Raw genomic sequence first — 24852 nt, 5'->3', positions numbered from 1 at the left:
ATTTTCTGTTTTGTGAGTTTTCAAAGATGGCGTCAAAGCGAAAGTTTGTCGGTGAAAACAGCCAAGCTCTTGTCCCGGTGAAGAAGCCAAAACAACATCAAGTAGCTCTGTCAAACCAGGGAGGAGCTATACAAGCGGTATGTGTTAACTTTTGTAGCGTTCATTGTTTGTTTTGATGTTCTGACGTATACACGTGGCCTGCATGGTGCGGTGTTCTGTTGCATCGATGTCTGTTGCATCTAAGTGATGTTTTTAGTGTGCAAGTTTAAGATGTAACATTCGTGCATAATTACTTTGCCAGCTTCCTCAAAGAACATCAAGTCTTGAAGCCCCTATTATGCTGCTCAGTGGACACGAGGTCTGTAGTGTTTTAGGATTCATTCATCATGATCATACAGTATTTGCGTGTTTGTAGCAAACCTGAACAAAGAAACTAGAATTCACCTGGGTTATACTTTGAGTCCTAAGGAAATACTGCATATTGTCGAGTAAATGCCCTTCCACAGGCGAGTAGCATGACTGATGTTCTTACCACATTTTGACGTCCTCTGTACGTTATCAAAGTACATACCCATGGCCAAATGAAATCTATTTGTTTTATACAAGCAACCAAGATATTTCGTGAGCAAGCATCACGTCGACTGAGCCGTGTCGAAAAACTTTCAGACAAATATCTAGACAACTGAACACATGCAATTGTGATCCACTCAATCAGAGCTTAATCCACCAGAATTTTACAAACTATGTTTTCAAAACTAACCTTCTTTCTTAAAGGAATTTCTGCCCCCAAAATATTATGGCATGTCATTCCCTTCACTGCGATTTGTGATCAGTTTTTTTTTTTTTTTTCGGCAGCATGTTTGGGCAAATATTTCTCTCCCTTTCACATCACAACAGTTCTATTTTTTTTCACCTGGTTGAGCTCACTTGCAATGTGGTTGTTGTCAGATTTTTCGTTAGTCAGTTTTACTTTCCGGCAAAAAATTTTCCCTATGTTTGTCCACTACTCGCCAAAACAGTTTACAAAACTTTGTTGACCAGTTACTCTGGCTGGATTCTATACTCTGATCACATGTGCTAGTCATAGCACTCAATAACGTCAACTCCTGCTACACCAATAAAAATGCCAGTTGTTACACTGTTCATTGTGTAAATCAGATTAACAGCACTAAATTTGACCTTCCCCAGGAAAACATTCACTGATGGTTATTTGTTAAAACTTTCAGGGAGAGATCTTCACAGCAAGATTCCATCCTTCTGGGGAAACATTAGCTTCAGCAGGATTTGACAGACTTATTTGTAAGTTCAAAAGGGACAAGACACATGAACATTGTCCACATTAAAATAAGAAGTAACATGAGTTGTTTACTCACAAAGCTGTAACTTTTACAGTGCGACACGCCTTACCGTGTCCACCCATCAATCTCTTTTTGCAAGTTAGCCAATCGGGATATGCAAATTTGATTAACGGTTATGCCTCTGTGCAAAGTCCTACAGGCAAGTGATGCAACAACGAATTATTGAAAACATATCATTTTGTATTTTATGAACAAGGAGAAAGATATCCTGATTGGCTAACTTGTAAAAAAAGTTTGTTGGGTGGCCACTGTAACAATTTAAGCTTCATTAGTGACCCACGTGCAATTCCTCTCTACAATTTCAATACTTTGATCAAAGATACAGGTAATGAGAATAAAGGTACTGGTCACCAATTTTCTTTTAAATAAACATCTTGATCTTTCGACAACTTCTCCCAACTTGCGCTAAAAGGAGTGTATCAAGAACACCAAGGAGAATATTTAGTGTTGTGGTTCAAATTTTTTTTTGGTTTAAAAATTTTCAAACAAGTTTGATTTATATTTTCCTTTGTCTTGGATTATGGGAAAAAATACTGAACAAAGGAAAATGAAAATGAAATGGGTTTGAAAAAATTTGAACCCAAAAAATTTTAAACCACAACATATTATATTTATGTTGATATTGGGACTGACAGGGTTAAATGAATAATATTATAATAGTGTGGTGATAGCTTGAGATAACTGCTTTCTGTTATACTCATTTGATCTCTTTGAGATGTAATCTCTACTAGTAGATTCTAAACACTTGAAGTCTTCAAAATTTTTTATTCAAAATTTTTTTCCAGATCTTTGGAATGTTTATGGAGAGTGTGATAATTTTGCGGTACTTAAAGGTCACACTGGAGCTGTCATGGAACTTCACTTCTCTTTAGATGGAAGGTAGTGATGTTATGAACATAACATTTTGTTTCTTGCTATCACTGTTGTAGAGTAGTTGTATTGTGTTACATGCATGTTATTCTGTGCCTTAGAATGCGGATTCTTAGGAGATGAAGTTAGAAGATTGGCCAGAGTTTATAATTTATTGTACTTTTTGGAATAATCGTTTATTGAAATCCACTTACAAAGTTAATGGCAAAAAAGGCCAAATCCCTCCATTTTACAATAATAATATTATTTATTAGGGATTCCTGCAGAAGGGGAATATATCACTTTTCTGGTGATTTTTTTTTTGCAGGATCTTGCTAATTCATCAGCAAAAAAAAAATCACAGAACAACCTTCTTCATTTCAAAACATGTCCACGTGTAAAGAAGTAGCGAGATCCTGCCAAAAAAGAAAAACTTTACCAAAAAAGCTCTATATGTCCCTTTTGCAGGAATTTATTTAGTTGCAATGGATAATTTATTATTTTCCTTCTCAAGTACTTACATACTGGATCCCAACGCTGGTCATAAATTTGACATTCAACTGCTCCGGGATGTAGGGTGGAGATGGAAAGACAGATGAAATCTGCTACATCTGCATCCTTGGAGACCCCTTCCCTTTCCTCTTTGGTGCATTAAATCTTTAATAGGGGCAAAGGCCAGGTGTGGTGCAAAAGTTGTCAAAAATGAAACAAAAAAAAAAAAAAAACACACCGGCAAACTGCGATGCCAGGTGTGATGCAAATTTTTACTACAGCATCCTTTTGGAATTTGACTATCTAACACAGTAAGTTATTTTATTTTATTACAGACATCGAAAAGAATAAATTATATTAAATACATTGTATAAATCACCCAAAGTTGGGGGCATTTGACATGAATTGAACTATTAAATAAATACTTTGTTTGCAAGGGTAGGAAATGAAAGAAAATATTCTTCACAAAAGTCGAATGCCTTGCATCTGTCTGCCATCCCTTCTACCTTAGCAGCTTAACAATTATAATAGAATGTAATTATGGACCTGTTGAATTAATTTCATATATGTATGTACTTTTAGAACTTGTGACCTTGTGTGTTGTTTATTTTTCAGTAATATGTTTACAGCCTCTACAGACAAGACTTTAGGAATCTGGGATTTTGAAACAGGCACAAGAATAAAAAAATTAAAGGGCCATAGCTCATTTGTAAACAGTTGTTTTCCTTCAAGGAGAGGTCCACAATACATTGTTAGCGGAGCTGACGACTGTACAGTCAAGGTAGGCATTGATGGCATTACTCTGAACTGGGTTGTAATCATAAGTTGATATAAATCTTCACAGTGATCTTTTCTGGATGTGCCAATACAAAAAAAGCCTAGTATATCAGGTCGTATTTCTTTCCCTGCTGCTACAGTTCCTGTCAGTTGACACTTAGAAAACAAGGCATTAAACTGCTAAGATGTGGCTTAAATGGGCATATATAAAGACTCATCAAAAAGACTAGAATGGTAAAAGGGTCAATTGAAATTAAATCTCAATTGTCTCCAGTTCAGAATTCACAGTGAACAGACTGCAACTCACACCGCACCCATTAAAACATTATTGGTTTTCATTTTCTCGGATAACACTTTTTGTCAACAAGTTGCAGAGTGACATGCTGAATCACAATTGCAATAATATTTCAACTTACTTGATAATTGAATTTTGGAATAAAACCAAGTCACATTTGGTTCAAATAACAAGAATTCATTTTGTCGTGAACTCTAATGCCCTGTTGGTCCCTAGTTTGTGTTACATTGATTTGAAGTGAGTGGTACAATTCACAAATACATTGTACTATCCAGTTCAATATCATGTCTCACTATCTGAAGTCCTACTTTTTGGCCTCCACCTTCCATAGTCAATCCACCCTTGGTTCATCTCCCCTCTACTGTACCTGTTGTAGGTTAAAATGAATCCAGGTTAAAATGATTTCAACCTAGGTTGATTTGTATTTTCCTTTGTTTAAGGTTGGGTAATTTACATCTGAAACAAATGAAAATACAAATCAACCTAGGTTGAAATCATTTTAACCTGGGATTCATTTTAACCTACAACATACCCACACAGTCTCTTTGGCTGTCTTGTCATGGAGGCTACAGTAACTACTCAGTGTTTCAGTTACTTTGGTGCTATCATCATGTGTGTTGTGTGGTTGCATTCATTTGATGTGACATGTTCCTCTGTAATGTTAAATTACAGTTGTGGGATACGCGGAAAAGAGGTTGTGCACAGACATTCCAGAATATTTATCAAGTAAGCCAGTTTCATTTATTTTGATAAGTCATTGTTCCTTACAGAAGGTTGTAACTACCGATTGTACACGGTAATGTGGGGGAAAATTAGTGCTCAAGGTCATCTGTAATGAACAATAATATTTAGTATGAGTCAACTTAATGAAAGTTGGTACTCTGAAGATGGTGAACAGTTGCAAGCCATGAAAACTTTAGTGAAAAACTAATTAAAAACTACATGATCTGTAATTTGCAGGTTACGGCAGTGTCATTCAATGATACTAGTGATCAAATTCTTTCTGGTGGAATAGATAATGAAATAAAGGTAAGCATATTACTGTAGTGAGAATTTAGCTATGATTATTAATGATTGAAGAAAAATGCACCAATTATTATTAATTATAATTATTATTAATAACAATTATTATTGTTAGCTTGGAAGTTAGATTTAATTGCTTATTTCTTACGAGAATCAGAGTTAATGTTATTAGTTTCTGAATATGAAAATATAAGTAAGGATTGGGTAAAACATTTGACAATAAAAATCTGCAATAAAATATTGTAAAACATAGCACGACGTTTCGACGTTTCCAGAACATCATTATCAAATGAAAGTAAAATAATGAAATCAAGCATATATAGTGATGAGATGAGGGAGATGAATAAATTGAAAGTCAAACAAAGAGTTTGGCTCCAATGGAGTCGCTCTGGGTGTTTAAATTGGGTCTTATTGTTCTTATGTACAACAGTTCATAAACAAGACAATCCCATTTCGTGCTACACTTTTTGAGCATTCTAAATTGGCTCTCATTGAGTGGGCCAATGTTCCCATGGGCATCTCTCAGATGGCGACCAATGGCAGAGTATCGATGATCAGCAACGCGTTGAAACAAATGGCGCGTCGTATATCCGATGTAATTTGAATCACACAAATCACATTCAAAACAGTTAACAACGCTATGCTGATTTACGATGCGTAGCTTGATCTCTTTAAAGCTTAAAAAGATACCCTACAGTAATTTACCCAACTTAATAAGCACTCTTGTGAAGTCATGTTTACATGTAGGTACATTTATGGATAGTGTTAAAACTCAGGTTGTTTTCATTTGTCTGTTTTGTGGTAAGCTTTATAGGATATTTGGGTTTAACAATTCAGACAAGTGTGGCCTCAATTTTTATTTCACTCTGATTAGGTATGGGATCTGAGAAAAAATGACGTCTTGTACAAGATGTCTGGACACACTGATACTGTGACAGGTCTTCGACTCAGTCCAGATGGCTCTTTTATACTCTCCAATGCAATGGATAACACAGGTTGGTGAAAATGATAACAAGTTCTTGTGAGAATTTGTTATAATTAGAACTAAACGACTCACAACAACATACGTGCATGTACATGTACAAAAAACTACTGAACATTGTATAGTGTGCTGTCAGTACTACTTTTTGGTCTCAGAGCTTGTCAGGCTGACTGTAGAGAAGATCAACCAATTATTAAAGTTGCGTAAACGTTATGGATAAAAGCTACCTGGAGTAGGATATTAAAGACTAGTAAGAACTTCTAGGTCCACCTACAAAAATACCTACAGGTAATTCACTTAATATTTACATGTAGTATACCTATGGCCTAGCGTGTGGATAGAACAATCTTTGTGGAACAAAAAAATAAATAAATAATAAACAAATAAATAAATAAATAAATAAAATAAGGGTTCAACCACCAACCTTTAAGTTGGTGTGTGGCTTCTACTTACTCACACATGTATTTTTCCCAGTGAAGCCAGTGTTTACTTAAAAAAATAGTGAAAGTGATCAGTTCAATATTAGATTTCAGCCCATATGTAGATGCATTATTGTATTCACTCAATGTGTGTTTTTTTTTAAAATCTCATACTAGTTCGTATGTGGGACATTCGTCCATTTGCCCCTCTGGAGAGATGCCTAAAAGTGTTCACTGGAGCTCAGCATAACTTTGAAAAGGTACAGCTTAGGTTACGATAATTACTTTTAGTAATAAAAGTCAACAAAGTAAGTCTGTTTCCACTCACACTGGCTCGACAGTATGACATTTTTTAAACTCTTTCAACTCTCGATACATGTAGTTGTGTCAGTATAAAGCAAATAATTAAAGGAGTGCCTGGAAAAAAGCCCCAAGTGACTTCTGATAAACTGCTAGAATCTCCTTCCAAATTTTCTTGTTTTCACTTGTGAAATAAAAGGAGAATTTGACCTTATATCAAAAGTCACTTAGGGCCTTATTCCACACACCCCTTCAATTTGCGTCAGTCTGCAAATTGCAGGACAGTGTCTTTGTCTGGTAAATTATATCCTACAAACTGGCCTGCTTTGTTGGTTTTTCAATAATAATGTTATGGTGATGGAGTCGTCTTGTTTGTGACCTGGGTACCTAGTAAATTAAGGAAGGCAGCCATGAGACAGTTCTCTTCAATGGCTTGCTTCACTTACCAGCTTGTAGATGAAGCCAAATGACTTCCATGGAAACTCCACCAAGTGAGTTTAAGTTGTTAGTTTTATGCAACCACTGGCTGTAATATGGCTGTGGCCAATCTTTAGGTACTTACCGATAGGTAAAGTTACACTAAATAATTCCAGTTACTCGTATGACCAGTTTGTATGGGTAGCATTAAGCAACACTGCAGGGAGGGTGGGAAGGAAGATTAGTCCACCACAGGGTCCCCCCCCCCCCCCCCCCACAGTTTTTACCAGTTTCAAGTCTGGGCAGAGAAAGAGAGAGAGAGACTTTAGATGAGAATATCACTTGCTTCTTTCTGTTTACTTTTAATAATAAAATAATATAAACATTATGGTTTAGAATTTGATCAAGTGTTCGTGGTCACCTGATGGGCTGATGATATCATCAGGATCAGCTGATAGGTAATGTTTTTTTTGTTGTTGTTTTAAAGTATAATCAATGATAAGTCTTTAGTTAAAGTAAAAATATTGTGTGCACAGACAGAATGCAAGTCTTTTATTGAAAATATGAATCACAATATTGTTGTTGTAGGTTTGTCTATGTTTGGGATACAAACTCCAGAAGAATTCTGTACAAACTTCCAGGACATGATGGATCAGTTAATGATGTTGACTTCCATCCAAACGAACTAATTTGTGAGTACACAGCTATTTTTTTATAATAATTATTATTATTATTAAATGGCAGATCAGATGATTGTGACAGCTAATATTATAAAGGTCCAACTTTGTCAGAAGTGCTTTCAATTGTAATCTTAACTTGGCTGGCTATTCCTTGGTGAAAAGTTTCTAATGAATTTACTTTATACAAATCTACAACAATTTGCAAAAGGAGGTCGAGGCTCATGCAGCCAGCCATAGGTCACTGGCTTGTGTCAGACTAAAGGGAAATAGACAGTTTAATATAAACTGTTTTCCCAAGTCTAAATGTTAGTCAAGATAAAATAAAACTGCCGTTAGGTGTGGCTGTGCTTTCTTTAATATACAGCCACAGAAAAAAGAAACAAACATTTTCAAGACAACATTTGCAAGTTTTATTTCTTTGAAGCTCTAAACCAAACAACCTACAAATATAATTATTGAGGTAGAATGCAAAATTTGTTAACCTACCAACTAGTTGAACTTTTAAAATCTTTTATAATAACATTTGCCCCTGAAAAAGCTCCGGCACGAAAATTCGCGTGGCCATTGTATCCCACATTATAGCTCAGAAAACCACAACTGTATAGCAAACCCTCTTGTTATCTGGGAATGAACTCAAGGGATTGATAAACAAAAATTGTTTGATTGAAATACTTTAATTGCCCTTATAGTGATGTCTTGTGGAAGTGACAAGAAAATCTACCTTGGAGAGTTACAAGCTTGATGAATAACAGCAAGCCAGTTGTCTTGATCAGAAACCACATTTTGAATTCAAAACTGTCCTCTACATTTCCTTGTGATGCCTTCTGTACAGCTTCAGCTTCCTGGCTTGTGATCTCTGCATGCAATTTGTGACTTGAAATGAATTACCAGTGACTTTTGGCTGGAGAAGTACATGTAACTTACTAAAGCTTCATACTTCTATGCATTGTTCCCATCCCCAAAACTGTGAAACAAGTTGCTTGCCTAGGGTTTTAGTTACATTGTACTTTTGAAGTGGATCTCACTTGGAAATGTGACATGTTATTGTATGTTCCATAACTGCAGCATTCTCCCTAGAGACAGTGGGCTACTTTACTTTTAATCATGTTAATTTGATGGGTATCTGAGTTTGCTCATAATTTATTTCAACACCTTGTGTATCATCTTCTTTGTCTTTATTTAAAAAGAAAATGAAACAGCACTTTATCAAAGATTATTAGACATCTGTACTTTTTGTAATTCTAAGATAAATAATACTGTTTTGCAATGTAAGCTCAAATTATAGTCATCTTAATATACTGGTACTTTACTTAACTCTGTTTATCTTTATTTTTGTGTGTATCTATGTGTGTTTGTTCTTGTGTCCCTAACCGTAACATTTAAATATCTTTTCTTACAGCTGGCTGCCTGGCATTTTTAACTTTTAGGTTATTTTGGGCAGCCAGCACCCCTATCATCTGTTGTATGTATATAATTATATATATGTATATTTTTTTTTCTATTGTAATAATTATGGGGTGAAATAAAGTATTGTTGTTGTTGTTACTAATTAAAAGTTGCCGTCACAACAAAGTCTACATTTCAATCACAAACTGACCAACAAGATTCCTGTAGAAAATTACAACATCCAAGAAAAGCTTGGGGCACCTTTGGGCAACAGCAGAGGTTGGATTCTCAGAATGTACATCTGTAGACATGCGAAAACCATCGCTGGCAGTTGTTGTGGTTCATGAAATACATTTAATAGGCCATTTTCATGATGGCATCATTTTACCACAACTACCAGAAATCATTTAATTTTCCTTTTCAAATTCAAATTTTGTAATCCCAGTGGACATCAAAGAGCAATAGCTCTAATTAACATGAGAAAACAAAAAACTGAAGGATTCTGGTAGTTGTTGTAAAATGACACCATAGTGAAAATGTCCCATTGCTTCTTCTTCTGATAGATTTTCTAAGCTTTATAGGGGAAGTTAAACCCTTCAACCACCGATATCAACATCTAAATTCTCCTCTCTGTTCTCCATTTATTTCTTATGGTATGGGTTAGGGGAATCTGCTTATCTTGGGTGATCATTTCCTTAAATCTTCTTATGACCTGTATGTTTGAAGAAGCAGTGATACTGTACTCAGGGAGAAATTAGGTGCTCATCACTATTTGGGCTGAAAGGATTAACCCTTTAAGCCTTAACAGTGATCATCATCAAATTTCTCCTTGTAATATCAATGGTTATTCAACACCTGAGGTCATGAGAATTAAGGATATGAAACTTCTTCCCAGTACTTTAATAAGAAAAGTATGGGGACAAGATAGGAGAATTTGTTCTTTGATATTAGGAGTTAAAGGTTTACACTTCCCTCCAGAAAGATTCAATCCATGTCAAAGTCACACATAATTTGCAAAAATAGTTCATTTTATTTGCTTGAGATCTTTTTACAAGTTTGCATGCACGTTAAGGCGCATCGCACTGTAAACACAAGGTTATGAAACAGCTCAGTTGCCTATGGAATCCACACGATACCAGTAGTACACCTGCTTGGAGTTGAACCAGCTGTAATAGTTATCAAATACCAGAGCATATTCTCCAGCATCTGCAACCAGTACCTACGAAAGGAAAGGAAAAAGAAAAAAAATTATTATATAATTAGTTATATTAAGGAACCCAGGGGCAATTAATATTGTGCAGGTCCAGAAAAAATCCATACCCACCCCATGCATGGTCATTGGAAATTCCTAGGGGGAGCCGGGTCTTACAGTCAACCCAGGTCACGCGTGAAAGATATTTTTGAAATTTGAACGGAGTTTTGAAATTTACATGTCAGTTTTGAAAATCGCCAATGAGATTTCAGAGTTCCCATATAAATTTCCCTAGCTTATTGACGGTATAAAGCTAAGAATTTTTCTTTACATTGCAAAATTGAATATTTCAAGAATAACAATAATTATTGTTTCCCAAGTATTTTGAATCTTTTTTCATTTAATGCGTCTTTTTCAGAACGATTTCCAGAGAAATGTACAACATTCCATTCACACGTTGGACATTACAAAGAGAATTTCGAATGTTCATTTCATTCTTAAAAATACTGTTTATGCGTGACCTGGGTTGACTGTAAAAGTCAAAATAATAAAATTATTTTAGAAGCAAAGTATGAAGCTAAACTGGAATTTTCTAGGGGGACGGGGGGTGCAAAACAAAAAACCTTCCGTGGGGGGCATATGGATATTTTCAGGTACTGCACATTGTAGACTGTGGGACCCAAGACCGTACAAAGACAAAGTAGGGGTGCGTCTTGACTCCCCTCCCCCTCCCCCAGCCTACACGCTGATATCAAAGTACTGGTGTACACACCTGTCCTGAGACTGTTTTAACATGTGAGTCAAACCTCTTGCTTTCACTCCATTCTTTTCCTTCTGATAAACCTGACACATAACATCTGAAACAACAACAGCAAAGAAAGTCATTCAAGTAAAATTTCAGTTTTCCAAGCTCAAGCTGCTCTCTAGTCATGAACGTCCCCACGGCAATTTGTCATAAAAAGACGATAGCACACATGGGAAACAAAGAGGTGGAGATGACTGCTGTGTGGGCCTCACTATCATTATTTAGATAGTCTCTCTCCCTCCTCTGAACAGGCCTTTTTCATCCTCGAGTGGAGCCAAATAAGGAGAGTAAAATAATGAGGAGCACAGGGGTCACTTTCTCCATTTCCATTTCTCTTCTCATTTCCAACTTTTTGCTCCTTTTAAACTCGTGAATGCGCGCATGCACAATGAACGAGTTATAGCGACGGTGGGGTTTTCACTTGGTTGGTTGGTTGGTTGGTTTCAGTTGTTAACGCTTGGGCATGTGCAGTGAATGAGTTTTAAATTCAATAAGTGGAAAAAACACCACAAATTTTTTTTCAAGACGCATCAGAATAATCTTATTCAATTTGTAGAGAATAATTTGATGATCATTTAGTGCAAGAATGGAGATTTTTCGTTAAATCTGAGCAAAGTTATAAGTTTTTTCAGTTTTTAAGAAAGTCCAGGGGCGTAAACTCAATTAGTGGGAAAAAAAAAAAAACGAGAAAATTTTTTTCACAATGCAAAAGAATAATCTTATGTAATCTGTAAAGAGAATAATTTGACAATCATTTTAGTGCAAGAATGGAGATTTTTTGATGAATCTGAGCAAAGTTATAGATTTTTTCATTTTTCTTCAAAGTGCCGTGTGCGGTGTCTTAAATTCAATTAGTGAAGTGTCGGCATGAACTTTGAATAAATTTTTTAACTCGCGCATCAGAATAACCTTATTCAATTATATAAATGAAGGGGTGTGTGGAATAAGGCCCTAAGTGACTTTTGATGTATGATCAAATTCTCCTTTTGTTCCACAAGTGAATACAAGGTAATTTGAAAGGAGAATCTAGCAACTGATCAGAAGTCACTTAGGGCTTTTTTCCAGGCACCCCTTCAAATACAAGAATGGTTATTTCTCGTTACATGATCGGGCAAAGATATAAGTATTTTCTTTTAGCTTTCAAGGTAGTGTCCATAGCCGTCTTAATTTCAATAACTGATGTGTCATCTGCATTCACGAGTTGGCTCACAGGAGCCTTTGATTTAATTATGAAGGAGCCTCTGTGAGGAGAGAGTCTATTTATAAGCCTTGCATTTTCCAACAAACGGAAAACATCGGTCTCATTAATGCTTACAGGTACTAAAAAAATATTTAATATTATGTAAATAATTTAAAAGGGCACGAGAAATAGTGCAAACTAATTTTTTTGCATTTGTTGCTAATGCAAAGCTTCTCTTCTTCACTTAAGAAAAAGCTGGAAAATTACAAATCATAATGGCAAACAAAGGAAAATCAAGGCAGGAAGAGATTAATATGTAGTTATTATTTCAGTCTGTTACAAATGTTTGGTTTATCAACAGAGTTGATAACTTCAAAAGGTAAATTGGCTACCATACAGAGATTTGAGTGCTTCATTTCAAGTGTTAGCCCTTCATCAGGGCAAATCAACTACTGTGCATATTGGTCAGCTGTTGTTTGCTATTTGCTATTGACAGTCACACAGCTGTACCTACCCAATATCATGGTGATTTGAACAAAACCCAAACAGGATCTGTGAGTTAGGTTCTGTAACTTTTATGTAAACTTTGTGTCTTTGTTGGTTAGGTACCACAACGCTTTGGACTTCAGCTACAAAATAAAAGGACAAGATAAAATTCAAACTCAAATTAATCAACAGGTGATTTCAATTCCAATATACCTCTGTCATTAAATTATGTACAAATGTTATCATGAATTTGTTCATCAGGGCCCAGTTGCTCAAAGCCCGATTAAGCTAATTCTTCATTAACGTGAACTTTGATTAGAGTTTAATTACAACTCAATAAGGATTCTTCCAAAAGATTTTTGGCCCGCAGTTTTGACTTAGACTTTTCTTTACCTTGAGCTTGAAATTAGCCTTTAAAACCATCTTTAACGAGCAAAATGAAAAGCTCGATTAACTTTTAATAGTAGTTTAGCCATAATTGGCTTTCGAACAACCCAGCCCTGCTTATTAAATTAAACTAACCATTGTTTCTTCTATGATGAGACATTCTTTCCTTAGCTTCCAGTGTTCCCTTCAAAGGACAAAAAGAAAATTTATTTTAATTATTTTGTCATTTATTTACTGAAAATAACTCAATACTATAATTTAACATAATTACATGTAGCTTGTTATAAAGTTAATTATGAATAAAATCATAAGTTGCCAGTGTTGCGACCCAAATTAGAATTGAATGTCTCATTCTGGACAGAAAATTCCAGAAAATATCCAACCTTATATTGAAGGAAACTTGCAAATGAAATTAAACACTTGTAAGATTTAATTGTTGTCTTGCAAAGTCTTGAATATACCCTTTGCCACCATTTGCCTGGCCCAGGGCTTCATTACTGACAGAGGTAACTAGCAAATGAAATTTACAGTCAATCCACATCACACATGGTCAGTATTTCTGAGAATGAAATGAACATTTGAATTCCTCTTTGTAATGTCCAGCATTTGAACGGAATGTTGAACATTTCTCTGGAAATCTTTCTGAAAAAGATGCATTGATGAAAAAAAGATTCAAAGTACCTGGGAAACAATATTGTTATTCTTGAAATACTTAATGCAGCTCTAAAGTATTTAAGAAAAATTCATAGCTTTATATCGTCAATAAATTAAACTATGGAAATTTCTTTGGGAACTGACTGAAATCTCATTGGCGATGTTCAAAACTGACATGTAAATTTCAAAACTCTGTAAGTTCAAATTTCAAAAATACCAGTCACGCGCTACGTGGTTTGATTGTAATAACACAGTCTTGTCATGTCATGAATATACCCTTTGCCAGCTGACCCCCTTTACACCGATTGAGGTAACTTGCAAACTATGAGCCACTTAATGTACGTACCTCTATCATTTGTTTTATCCTTGCCACATTCAAAGCTTGCCGCACGGCAAACATGTTCACCACCCACTTAGGAATCCAGCCTTTAGGGTCAGCTTGGATAACATGGATTACCTGGAAAAAACAATATGTCAATGTTATTTTTATTCATAATTTTAATTATTGTTTTAAGTTTAGGGTTTGGTTTTATTAACCCTTCAAAAACTCATTAATAATTCATAAGCCCATTGACCTATCAAATGGTCGATAATACATCACATGCAGCGACTTTATATCGATAAACCTCTGTTCAGCTTTTATATAATAAATAAACAAAAGTTGTTAATGGTGACGTCATCTATGCGTCTGTCCTCCAATAGATCCTAAGTAACAACCAATCATAATGCGTGTAGAATTCAGCTTATTATATAATTAACAAAATATACAGTAGATTCCATGTTGCTGTGCATCTGTTCACTAATAGACGACAGATGATGTGAAAATGTGGTAAAAACATCAGTGACCCACTCAGCTGCGCCTCACGTGCCACTTTTTTGTTCTTACCACATTTTGACATCATCAGTCTGTGATCTATTCCTCAACAGACGCACCGCAACATGGAATCTATTTGTTAAATAGACCATAGAAATTTCCGTTGATTTGTTAACTACACTTCAGTCATGAAATACTAGGCAAATTTCAGCAAGGATGGAGATAGTAAAGATATTTTATAACACCTTTCCTCTCAATCATCTCTTTCACCAGCTGCTTATTTGAATATTCCACAGACACATGAATGACTTTAAAAAAATTAGCTTGATTTCCAAATTTCCTGAGTCAATGATAAATAACATTGAACATTATAAATTATATTAATAGACTGAATATACAAATTTTTATTATCAAAATTATTATTAATACATACATCCATGTAGCCAGGATCATTGTCACGTTCCTTAAAAACATATCCAGTGTATGAGATTTCTGCTCGGACAAGTTTGTGATTCTCTAGTGTAGGGCACTCAGGTCTGGTGATTGATGCTCCCTGGTAAAATTACATGTGGATACAAATACTTTATTTACCATGATGGTAAAATACACTTTCCTAATATACCATGTGTTCAATGTACAGTCATGTATGTTGCAGCACGTGACAGCTAGTTTTCAGGTACCCCACAAAATAAAATTCATTCGATATAAAATATAAAATAAATAGCTACCATATAAAATATTAAAAACCGCGATATAGAATATTAAAAGGTTGTTGAGTCAGAGATTGCCTATTCGATGGTTAAATCAGTTGTGTTAAATCTATGTCCTTGATCTTGTTTTTAAAAGTTTGATAACTGTCCGTTGTTCTTGCTTTTGTTTGGTAGTGAGTTCCGCGGTTTCTCTGCTGTATATCTCCACGATCATAATCCACATGTCGCGGTTATTGCTTTTGATAATACTAGCTTGTTATCGCCCCTTAGGTTGTACCGTAAATCAGCTGTTCCTTTCTTTCTATCTCCCTTCCAAACTGATTAAATTAATAAGACCATTGCCAAGGGTAAAGTCTGATTTCAGCATATAAAAACAAGATTGCCTTCTAATGGTAACAATGGTAAGGTCACACACAAGCCTACTACTGAAAGTAACTATACATGGCCCACAAGGCTGCGTGCAGCTCAATAACCCTGGCCATTTGTGTAGCATGAAGCAGCTAGAGTATTGCTACTCCCACCCACCCCTCCCCCCAATTGTGTTTATAAAGATCACGTTTTATTGTTTTTGCTCACTCAGATAATTTCATCAAAATTTTTTGCCCATGCTCTTCAATTCCTTCTATACGAAGCATTACCTGGTTTGTATAAAGTAAAAACCTACGACTTAATGGACAGAATTTCTGTTTAATTATCGCAAAACAATTAAGGGCGGTGTCTACTAATAAAGAAGTTTTTTTGTGTAACTTATGACTATGCAGGGAAGCAGATCTTAGCAAGGGCTATTGAAATCCAAAAAGAAATTTGGGAGTAACCATGCATTTTTTAGAGATAATAATTAAAAGCAACAAACATTCCAAACAACAGTAAAATCCAAATCCAAATTGAAGCTTTATTATCTCTGAAAAATGCATGGTTACCCCAAAATTTCTCTTTTGGATACCAAGTGCACTTGCTAAGTTCTGCTTCCTCTGCACAGTTTAAAACTGCACAAAAATATCCCTCTATTGGTAGGCACCACCAGTAGCAAACCCCAGTATGTCAAGATGCACAGAACGTACATGCGCAGTAACAATAATAGGCACCGTCCTTAAGGAATAACACATCTATGAACATTTCCATACCACTCCAAAACCAAGTTCTCTCCCTGCTTCGTCATGCGTTATGTCACCATATTCCAGCCAACAGACATCTCTATCCCACACAGGTGACGCTATAGGGGATCCCATGACTGCCCACTTGATGGAGTAAAAGGGGAACTCAGGCACTTTGTAGCCCGCAGGGAACTGATGAAGTACTAAGCCATCCTGAAAACTCCCATCTGGAAAATGAAACAATGACAAAAACAGTTGAACTTCCACTAATGCCCTTGGCCATCCTTCACCCCTGTGCCATCCATCTGTCTTGATCAGGAACTTGGAATTACCAGACCTATTCATTTTTAACAACATTGCTTTGGGATACTGAGGCAGTTTTAAACAGTTCTGCAGGTACACCATAGCTGATATTAAATTGTCACCACAACCTTTTAGAACATTTACATAATACAATAAAGCAAGTTTGATCTTGGTGATTGCTCCATGCATCCCTGAGGATTTTCTCACACGCTAGATCATGAATCACTTGGCGAAAAAACAATTAAGGTAACAAAAACACAGCAAGAAAAAATCCTTTGTTAGTAGAAAACTATTGTGACAGTGACTAATAATCTTTAAAGTTGCTTTATGAAACTAAGTCCATGCATGATTGTAATACCAGTACCCATGGATCTACTGAGACAATAATTTGCTGAGGCACATATCAATATTATTATTTTGAGCATCACATATCAAACACTGAGAAGACAGTTGAAAATATGACGCGCAGCGGAGTATTTTTGACGAACTTCAAAGGTTTTTGATATTGGGATGAAACACTGTGACGAGTGTTTGATATCACTTCTTAAACATTGAACTGACTTTGAAGAGGAAATTAAGAATGCAAAAAGGAGGAATTTTTCATCAGATATCCAAACACATCACGGTGCATGATTTCCTTTGTCTTTGGCTTTTGAATTATTAATGAGTTTGAGAAAGGAAGTTCTTTAATTACCGATCCCCAGTTGAACATGATTGTCAAGTCGAAGCCAGACTTAATTAAAAATGATTTCCATACGCAAAAAACTCACTACATCCAAATGAATTGAATATTGACTCTGTGGTTTTACCTCACAAAATAATTACCTACCAATCAAGTGAAAGAGACGACGGAAGCTCTCTGTGGTAGGTGCGATCATCAATGCTCTAGCCTCTTCTCTTGAGGATTTCACTCTTGTAACACCACGAATAAGATGAATCTAGATCATTCAATGAAAGGATAATCATGAGTCAAACTTAATTTTACAATAACTGTCAAAATTCCTGTGCCCTGATTGGCTCATTGCTATAATTGCCTATAAGAGTATAGACGATAAAAACTGATGTCAGATGTAACGTGCATGCTTTCTCAATGGAAAATGGAGTCAAGTCCGCTGGTAGTTTTTCCATGTTAACTATTGTAAAAAAAAAACAACAACAACAAATTCGCGGCAGGTTTCTATCATTTATACTCTTATAGATCAAAAAATGACACCATAAAATGTTCAAAACTTGACAGTGAAACCATTCGCCGGCGGCTCGTGGTTCCAGTTGAGTTTTGAACATTTCTTGACATCATTTTATGGTTAATGAGAGTATGGATCATAGAAAACTGCCACTGATTTGTTAAACATCCTGTGTCCTCAATATGAGAATTGCTTGCTTACCTACATGCACTACATATGCTATCTAGTGCTTTACAAAATTATTTTGTGCTTCAGCCAGACAGACTGGATATTAGACGATCTTATTTGCAGTGCGGAGATCACATGTACAAGAGCATGTCAGTCGGTTCACTGAAAAGTGTTGTTTGTCCGTATTAGGGACGGCGCCTACTTTTGCCACTGCGCATATATTCTGCGCATCTGCATGGAGATCCTCGGGATTTCTATTGGTGGTGCTTACAAATACAGGAATATTTTTGCGCAGTTTAAAACTAAGGTGAGAAAGTAGAACTCAGCAAGTGCTCTTGGCATCCAAAATGAAAATTGGGGGTAACCATGCATTTTTCAGAGATAATAAAGCTTCAATTAAAAAAAACGCCATACATTGCTTTGTATCTTACGGCTTTTAAGAATAATTGTTGCTTAATTATCTCTGAAAAATGTGTGGTAGGCTCAATTTCCACTGCTCCCTTCCTGAACAGAGGCTCGTAATTGAACCTAGTAAATGCGTGGTTACCCACAATTTTATTTTTGGATTCAAATAGCCCTTGCTAAGATCTGCTTTTCCTGTACAGTCATAACCGTGAAAAAATGCTTCTGAATCAGTATTATTAGGCACTGTCTTAAAGTGGTGTCTCTAAGCACCAAGGTTATGTAAGAGAAAATATTGGGCTTTTCATCTAGACAAAAATAATTGTCTATAATAAGTGGGTGTCCCCATTACTTATTATAAGCAGGTGTCCATAAATCAGGGTTCCACTGTATTGAACCTTTCAAGTCTCAGTATCAACTTGCATGTTCTCCTCACTGTTTCCATATATTTCTCATAGTACTAGTTGGGAGAATTTACTTCAAATCAAGACAATATATCTTCTGTGATCATGTCTTCTTTTCTTGTGACATGAAAATTGACCAAGCAGTTGTAATTTAAGGAGAAATTACTTCTTCAGCAGGTCACTAATGGGCTTGAATTAGGGTTATGTGAAAAATTAAAATTAAAAATTTCCTTTTCCAGAATTGGAGCTAAAATATGGAACAGTGTACCACCTGATATTCGGAAACTAGTCCAAACATACATTGTAACAAAGAAAAACTACGCAAAGTGCTACTTAAGGTTCTGTCACTTGAGGATACACTGTACCTATGTTGATCTCTAAACTGTAGCAATATAATATTCATAACTTATAACCACAAACCACCAGACTTCTAGAGTGTATATCATATACGTATGTATCTATTTATCTCATAAAGTAATCACTTCATTCTCTTCAAGACAGTATATTCTACTCCCTTATTTCTTTTAGTGTCTCTTTTATTAAATTTATATTGTCAGTATATCTTTTTCTTGTCTTACTCTGCCCGCTTCGATGAGCTTTTGCTACCCACGGTCCAATGTATTTAGTAAAAGAAGTTGCATTTCTTTGTATTTATACTTTTAATGTATAATTTTATAAATTTAATGTACTCTTAATGATGAAATAATAATAAACAATATACTTTATTTTTATGTGTGAACAGGCCCTACCTGACTACCTGCTCTTGTTCCTTGGTAAATATCGACATCATTCTTTGAGCAAACATAATCAAATCCCTAAAACCAATGAAAGTAATTACTAGTAAGATTAATTATTATAAATAAATGAGATTAATAAAATTATTGATAATAACATCATACATTGAAGGGCAAATAGAGATTCAGTGAACTTCTAGTTTCCAGGCCCAGTGTACATTGAATTGTGTAACCTGGTGTGTCAAATTGGGCGCAAAATGTGATCGTGACATATTATCCTTAGCTAGCGTCTACACTCAGTCATGAACATTAACCTAAATTAACTGTATTATCATTAATATCATTTATTTTAACCTAAATAATATCAATTTAGGTATTATTTATAACTTCAGGGTTAAAATTTAAAACCCTGACTCCGCTTCAAAGATTAAAAATGTCACTGGGAAGCTTGTTCTAGTGCTTTGTTGACCAAGGTAAGAAACTATTGCTGCATCAGGGTTTTTGTTAAGTATTTGAATAGGAGGAACCAAATTTAGTTTAGCAGGGACCACATGGTAGATTTGCTCTTAACCTTTTGTATGCAGTGTTAAAATAGCCGGGATGAAGTCTATAATAGGCAAGTAATGGTCCCTGTGTCCCTGCTCTAACAAAAACCCTGTGCATGCTTATTGCAATAGAGTTGACAGCCATTGAGGTATGGGAAATTGGGGTAAGACACAAGTCTCTCTTAGCGTCAACATAATTTTCTGTTAACAAGACTGTGGAACTGTGGAACTAATCGAGAGAACTTCTTTCTACCTTCAAGGGAATTGGCCACCCAAGACTTATCCTTTATACTCCCCAACTGTCTAAATGAACACATCCTGAATGCTCTGGGACATTTCATTCTTTTTTTTTTTCTTTTATCATTAAAGAATGTACTAAACGAGTACATCTAATGTTTTACCTCATCTGAAATTGATGCATCAAGCAGTCCTTTAGCCCATGACTGTGCCAGGTTTGTATAATGCTCGATTTCTTGCTGTGTTAATGGTGGTATTTCTCCAAAGAAATCCTGTGGAACTGGATGCTGATAGAATAAAATGTCCAAAGAAATAAGCCAGTCAATTAAAAATTCATAGTTATCATTAGTAAAATAATATTTATTTAATAGTTAATTTTATGGCCCACTGGAAAATGGTGATGATGATTTTTAGCTTGTACAGTTCCAGGAAAAATCCATGCCCATCCCATGGAGGGTCATTGGAAATTCCTAGGGGGAGGGGGATATTAAAAGTAAAAAATAAGCGAAGTATGAAGCTAAACCGGAATTTCCTTAGGGGATGGGGGTGCAAAGCATAATATCTTCCATGGGGGGAGTATGGATATTTTCTGGAACTACACAATTTTTGATAACAAATTATGATGATGATGATGAATTTCCCTCAAAGTGCATCCCTCTGCTCTTCTTTCTTTTCAGTTACAAAGTAACAAATATTTGTTTAGGAAATGAAGGTCTAGAGATAAGGCAGGGAAAAAAAGGGCAATATGGCGGATCACACATGGTAAAAACTGACCAGAGGCAAATTTGACCTAAGGCCTGTTCCAAACGTTGTGCTACTGCCGTGCCACACTAAATTCAAGAATTTTAATTCGACTTAAACACGGCAATAGCATGATATTTGAAACCATTTAGTTTCGCAGGCTGAATTAAGTTTGGCATGACTATTTAGCATGGCAGGCCCTGTCGTGCCGCATGGCAGTAGCGCGACTTGGTTTCAAACGGCGTGCTATTGCCATGCCGCACTAAATTCATAAATTATTTCAAGGTATTTTGGGTTAATTTGCTTTTTCTACCCATTTCTATATTTTAGAATTTGGCACGACGGAATTAAATTTGACGCTTGAAACCACTCCCGTGGTTTCAAGTTGGCATGGCAGTAGCACAATGTTTGGAACAGGTCTAATTTGACTGAGAAACAGGTATCCTCAAAGCCCTTAATTCAATTAAATTGATCCATGCAAGCAGTGGCATGTTTTAGCTAACCGTCAATCTTTTTCTTCCTTTGAGCTCTTGAAGGCCTTGTTCTGATCTGAATACCAGGGTTAATGGAAAGTGATCTGGAGAAGACATGTAATCGTGAATTCCACTGAGATGCAAGCCACAGTTCAAAACATGTTGACCGTTCAGTGTTTGTAAAATACAACCAACTGAAAAAGAAATGAATAAACTTAAGATATGTATAGTAGAGATTAAAACGGGACAGATAAATCATTTATTCAAGAGCTAAGAGCATTTAATTCACCATCTGACATAAAATTTTAGGCCAACTTTTCATTCTGCTCAAAAATGCCTGAATTTTTGCATATAGGCTTTAGTCAGATAACATTGCAGCTTCGTTGTTTTTTTGGGGGGGGGTTTATGCTTAGTTTTTGAGAAATGCTAAAAATTCAGGCACTTTTGAGTGAGACAAAAAATCGCCGAAAATTCACCATGAGACAGTTAAGCTCTCAGTCCTCCAACTTGTTTCAACAATGGTGTCCTTATACTGAACCATCCAAGATAAGCTGGATAGTCGCCGTTCGGAAAACGAACCCGCGCTCATCCCCCTCGGGTAGCAGGCCCCCCAGTTTTGAAATTTTCTAGGAAAAACGCTAATGATTCAGGCAAAAGCACTTGGGATAAATTATTTATAGAGTCCGGCAAGCTTCTACAACATGACCAAACGGTCCATCTTGAAACATTTGAATGGCTCTGCTGACTGCCGCTGATCTGTCGATCGCTGGCATTTGCTGCAGTTCGCATCAAACGTCTTTCCCATCAATTCGCAGAAGGTGGGAGAACATGTACACTTTATCAAATCGCTGCTGTTCACATGAAGTAAAGTTTTAGTTGAGGCCTTCATTGAGTCAAAGTAAACGTTTTTAAAACCAAGAAGAAAGGAATTCAAGACCAAGATCAAGAAGAAAGTAACTAAAGGTCAAGCGGTTGGCAAGGCCAAACTAAAGGTAATTATTTGGTAGTAAAGATAGTCTGCTTAAGACATTGAAGTCTCCAAGTGTAACAAGATGGTCATGTTGGTGGCAAGCGGTGAAAGCCGTCAACCAGCAGCTCGAGCAAATAGTAAAGGCATTGTTAGTATTATCCACCAACAAGGATACTAACACATGCTTGGAAAGTTGTTTGCTTCTGCATGGAATCTGTAATTTTCAGTCCCCCTCATTCTGTGTGTTTTGAAGATTATTTTATACAAATGCTGAATGAAAACAGCCTCTATGAAATGACCCCAGAGTTCTCAAATGTTGCGTCCATTCTGGCCATCATCCCTGCAACATTATGCTCAGTGGACTCCGGCACTTAAAGACCCCTTACAGACCTGCTTTTGGAGCACGATGGGGCAAAGCCTCCTATTGCGTGCATTGAACACTCTTATGGCAATAAAGTAATAATTATTCTCAACAGTATGGACAAGATAATAAATATTTTCGGACAGCGCCACGGAGGGAAAAACTTTTCTTTTAATAACTTTGTCAATAGAGGTAACCGTCATTGTGGCGCTTGCGGCGACTGACAAGAAAGTTCAATGATCCAAAAGTTCAAGATTTCAAGTTGTGTTGCGGCGAAGCATTTAAGGACTACTTTACGGGTCGTAAAACTCAAAAGGTCAAGAACCACGGAGAACCAAAGTTGACGGTTAACGGTGATTTATTCCAACGAAAAACGACCAATAGCACAGAAAGGCCAAAATGCCAAATCGACCAACTAAAACGACAAGCTAAACGTCTAAACGACCAAACGACCAATTATACGACCGTAAACTGAAATACAATACAACGAAACTCTTCTAATTAAGACGAAATAGACGCGCAATCAAAACTAGGTCCTAGCGATGATAATGCGACTTTCACAATTACGTAAACAATTAACTAGCATAAAAGTATCTTAAAACTAATCGAGTTTCAATCAACAGTCGTGCTCTAGAATAATATCAGGAACTGATTGAGAGCCTAGTGCTCTCTAACTTAAAACTTGGTGGGCGTTCCTTCCTGATAAATGTGTTTCCATCCAATTGACGCCTTTGGCGACTATGAAGTGATTAATCCCTCTTGTGGTTGATTGTACAATAATCCATTTGCGTACATTCGCCCATAATGAAATCCAACTTAACAAAAAAAAAATTACTCACATATCGGTCCCACTTGTGCCAATTGCAAGGATTCAAGAAAACGCAAACCAAACTTCAATAGGCTATCGTAGGTGACTCTCTAACAAAAAGAGACGCTACAGCCGCTTTTATATGCGCGTGGGGACGCTAAAAGGTCCGATTACAAGACCAATCAAATCGAGAAAAATACGAATAAACATTGCAACTAGGGACAAGTAACTATGGTCTGATCAAAAAAGGCCAATCAAATAAATGGGAACTGGTTAGTGTCCTTAACAGTCATAGAGTGTGCAAGGTTTGAAAATAACTGTTTTCGGAATTATAACAGTGGCTAGATTCTAGAATACCCGCCCACTAAAATCTAGAACTTAAAAACCTGCTACCGCAGTCCCGCAGTCATCTAATTTGCATCCACTATGGGACTGCGGACCGCAGTAGCACTCTAGTTTAATACATTCCTTGTTCTTTTATCCATCCACTACGGGACTGCAGACCGCAGTAGCACTCTATTTTAATACATTCCTCGTTCTTTTATCCATCCACTACAGGACTGCAGACCGCGGTAGCACTCCAGTTTATTATACTGAGATCAATTACTTAAAAATATTCATCTGTTGAGCGCGGTAGAATGGACCATGGGTTTCAGAGTAATGCACCTTGCGAGTGGACGGGTATTCTGAAATTGCTCCATAACAGTTTCAGTAGACGAGAGAATTGTGAACCCTTTTGTTTTACTTGCAATTTAAGTGCGTTTATATCTCAATTTCAACGCTTACACAATATTCGATTGTGTAATATTTTCGGGCAAGAAGATCACCGCCCCGCAAGTCCGAATGTGCTCGTACGCCTATGCATAAGGGTTATTCGTCCATAATTTGGAGAATTTCTTATATAATAAACATTTTAAATGTCTAATTATCTCTAAACCTTTAACTTACCAGGAAGTTGGTCACTTGTTCTGGAAGGAAGATAAACAAAATGGCCATTCCTCTCTTCTAGTGAAAAGTCAATATCCTCTTTCCTTATCACGACTTTCTTAAACTCTTTCATCGTAAATGTTGATTAACAGACACCAGTAGTAAGTAAATACGTTTCCGTCCAGTCTATCAAGCTTTGATCGCATGCCATGACAATCACACCGCCATCTTTTAGTGACCCATGGACCATCTTGCAGTCAGTTTACATGAAGTAACTGACCCATCTTGCGATTCT

The 24852-nt window shown here is 36.3% G+C and overlaps 2 protein-coding genes and 1 long non-coding RNA gene across 3 annotated transcripts in view; 2 read left to right on the top strand and 1 right to left on the bottom strand.

The window, feature by feature from the left end:
- Positions 1-9133, top strand: part of LOC146480139 (uncharacterized) — a 110833-nt gene extending 101700 nt beyond the window's left edge. The window contains exon 2 of the long non-coding RNA XR_014864782.1: positions 8780-9133. This is a non-coding gene — a long non-coding RNA (uncharacterized LOC146480139). The remainder of the gene's footprint in view (positions 1-8779) is intronic.
- LOC146480138 (U5 small nuclear ribonucleoprotein 40 kDa protein-like) lies at positions 12-9133 on the top strand. Its single transcript, XM_085109996.1, has 12 exons — positions 12-137; positions 302-358; positions 1227-1299; positions 2144-2237; positions 3315-3480; positions 4444-4497; positions 4732-4800; positions 5669-5789; positions 6373-6455; positions 7309-7370; positions 7501-7604; positions 8282-9133. Exons 1-12 carry the CDS (start codon positions 27-29, stop codon positions 8332-8334), a joined length of 1047 nt encoding a protein of 348 aa, XP_084966122.1. The 5' UTR covers positions 12-26; the 3' UTR covers positions 8335-9133.
- An 852-nt stretch (positions 9134-9985) lies between these two features.
- LOC146480137 (uncharacterized) lies at positions 9986-24811 on the bottom strand. Its single transcript, XM_085109992.1, has 12 exons — positions 24579-24811; positions 21522-21685; positions 20442-20564; positions 19511-19576; positions 17433-17541; positions 16331-16527; positions 14930-15049; positions 14029-14139; positions 13164-13212; positions 12670-12784; positions 10943-11027; positions 9986-10197 (listed from the first exon to the last, which is right to left on the bottom strand). Exons 1-12 carry the CDS (start codon positions 24688-24690, stop codon positions 10087-10089), a joined length of 1362 nt encoding a protein of 453 aa, XP_084966118.1. The 5' UTR covers positions 24691-24811; the 3' UTR covers positions 9986-10086.
- Between the last annotated feature and the right edge of the window lie 41 nt (positions 24812-24852).

This window comes from Pavona decussata, unplaced genomic scaffold (genome assembly GCF_977016875.1).
Source record: "Pavona decussata unplaced genomic scaffold, jaPavDecu1.1 SCAFFOLD_55, whole genome shotgun sequence".
Taxonomy (NCBI): domain Eukaryota; kingdom Metazoa; phylum Cnidaria; class Anthozoa; order Scleractinia; family Agariciidae; genus Pavona; species Pavona decussata.
Note: the sequence above shows the minus strand (reverse complement) of the source record. Positions and strands in the feature narration are given on the sequence as shown.

Coding starts and splice junctions, on each gene's coding strand:
- LOC146480138 (XM_085109996.1), top strand. CDS start 27: ATGGCGTCAAAGCGAAAGTTTGTCGGTGAAAACAGCCAAGCTCTTGTC. Junction 359..1,226: donor TGCTGCTCAGTGGACACGAG/GTCTGTAGTGTT, acceptor TAAAACTTTCAG/GGAGAGATCTTCACAGCAAG. Junction 7,371..7,500: donor TCATCAGGATCAGCTGATAG/GTAATGTTTTTT, acceptor TTGTTGTTGTAG/GTTTGTCTATGTTTGGGATA.
- LOC146480137 (XM_085109992.1), bottom strand. CDS start 24,690: ATGAAAGAGTTTAAGAAAGTCGTGATAAGGAAAGAGGATATTGACTTT. Junction 15,050..16,330: donor GAGAACTTGGTTTTGGAGTG/GTATGGAAATGT, acceptor TAATTTTACCAG/GGAGCATCAATCACCAGACC. Junction 14,140..14,929: donor ATGATCCTGGCTACATGGAT/GTATGTATTAAT, acceptor TGTTTTTTCCAG/GTAATCCATGTTATCCAAGC.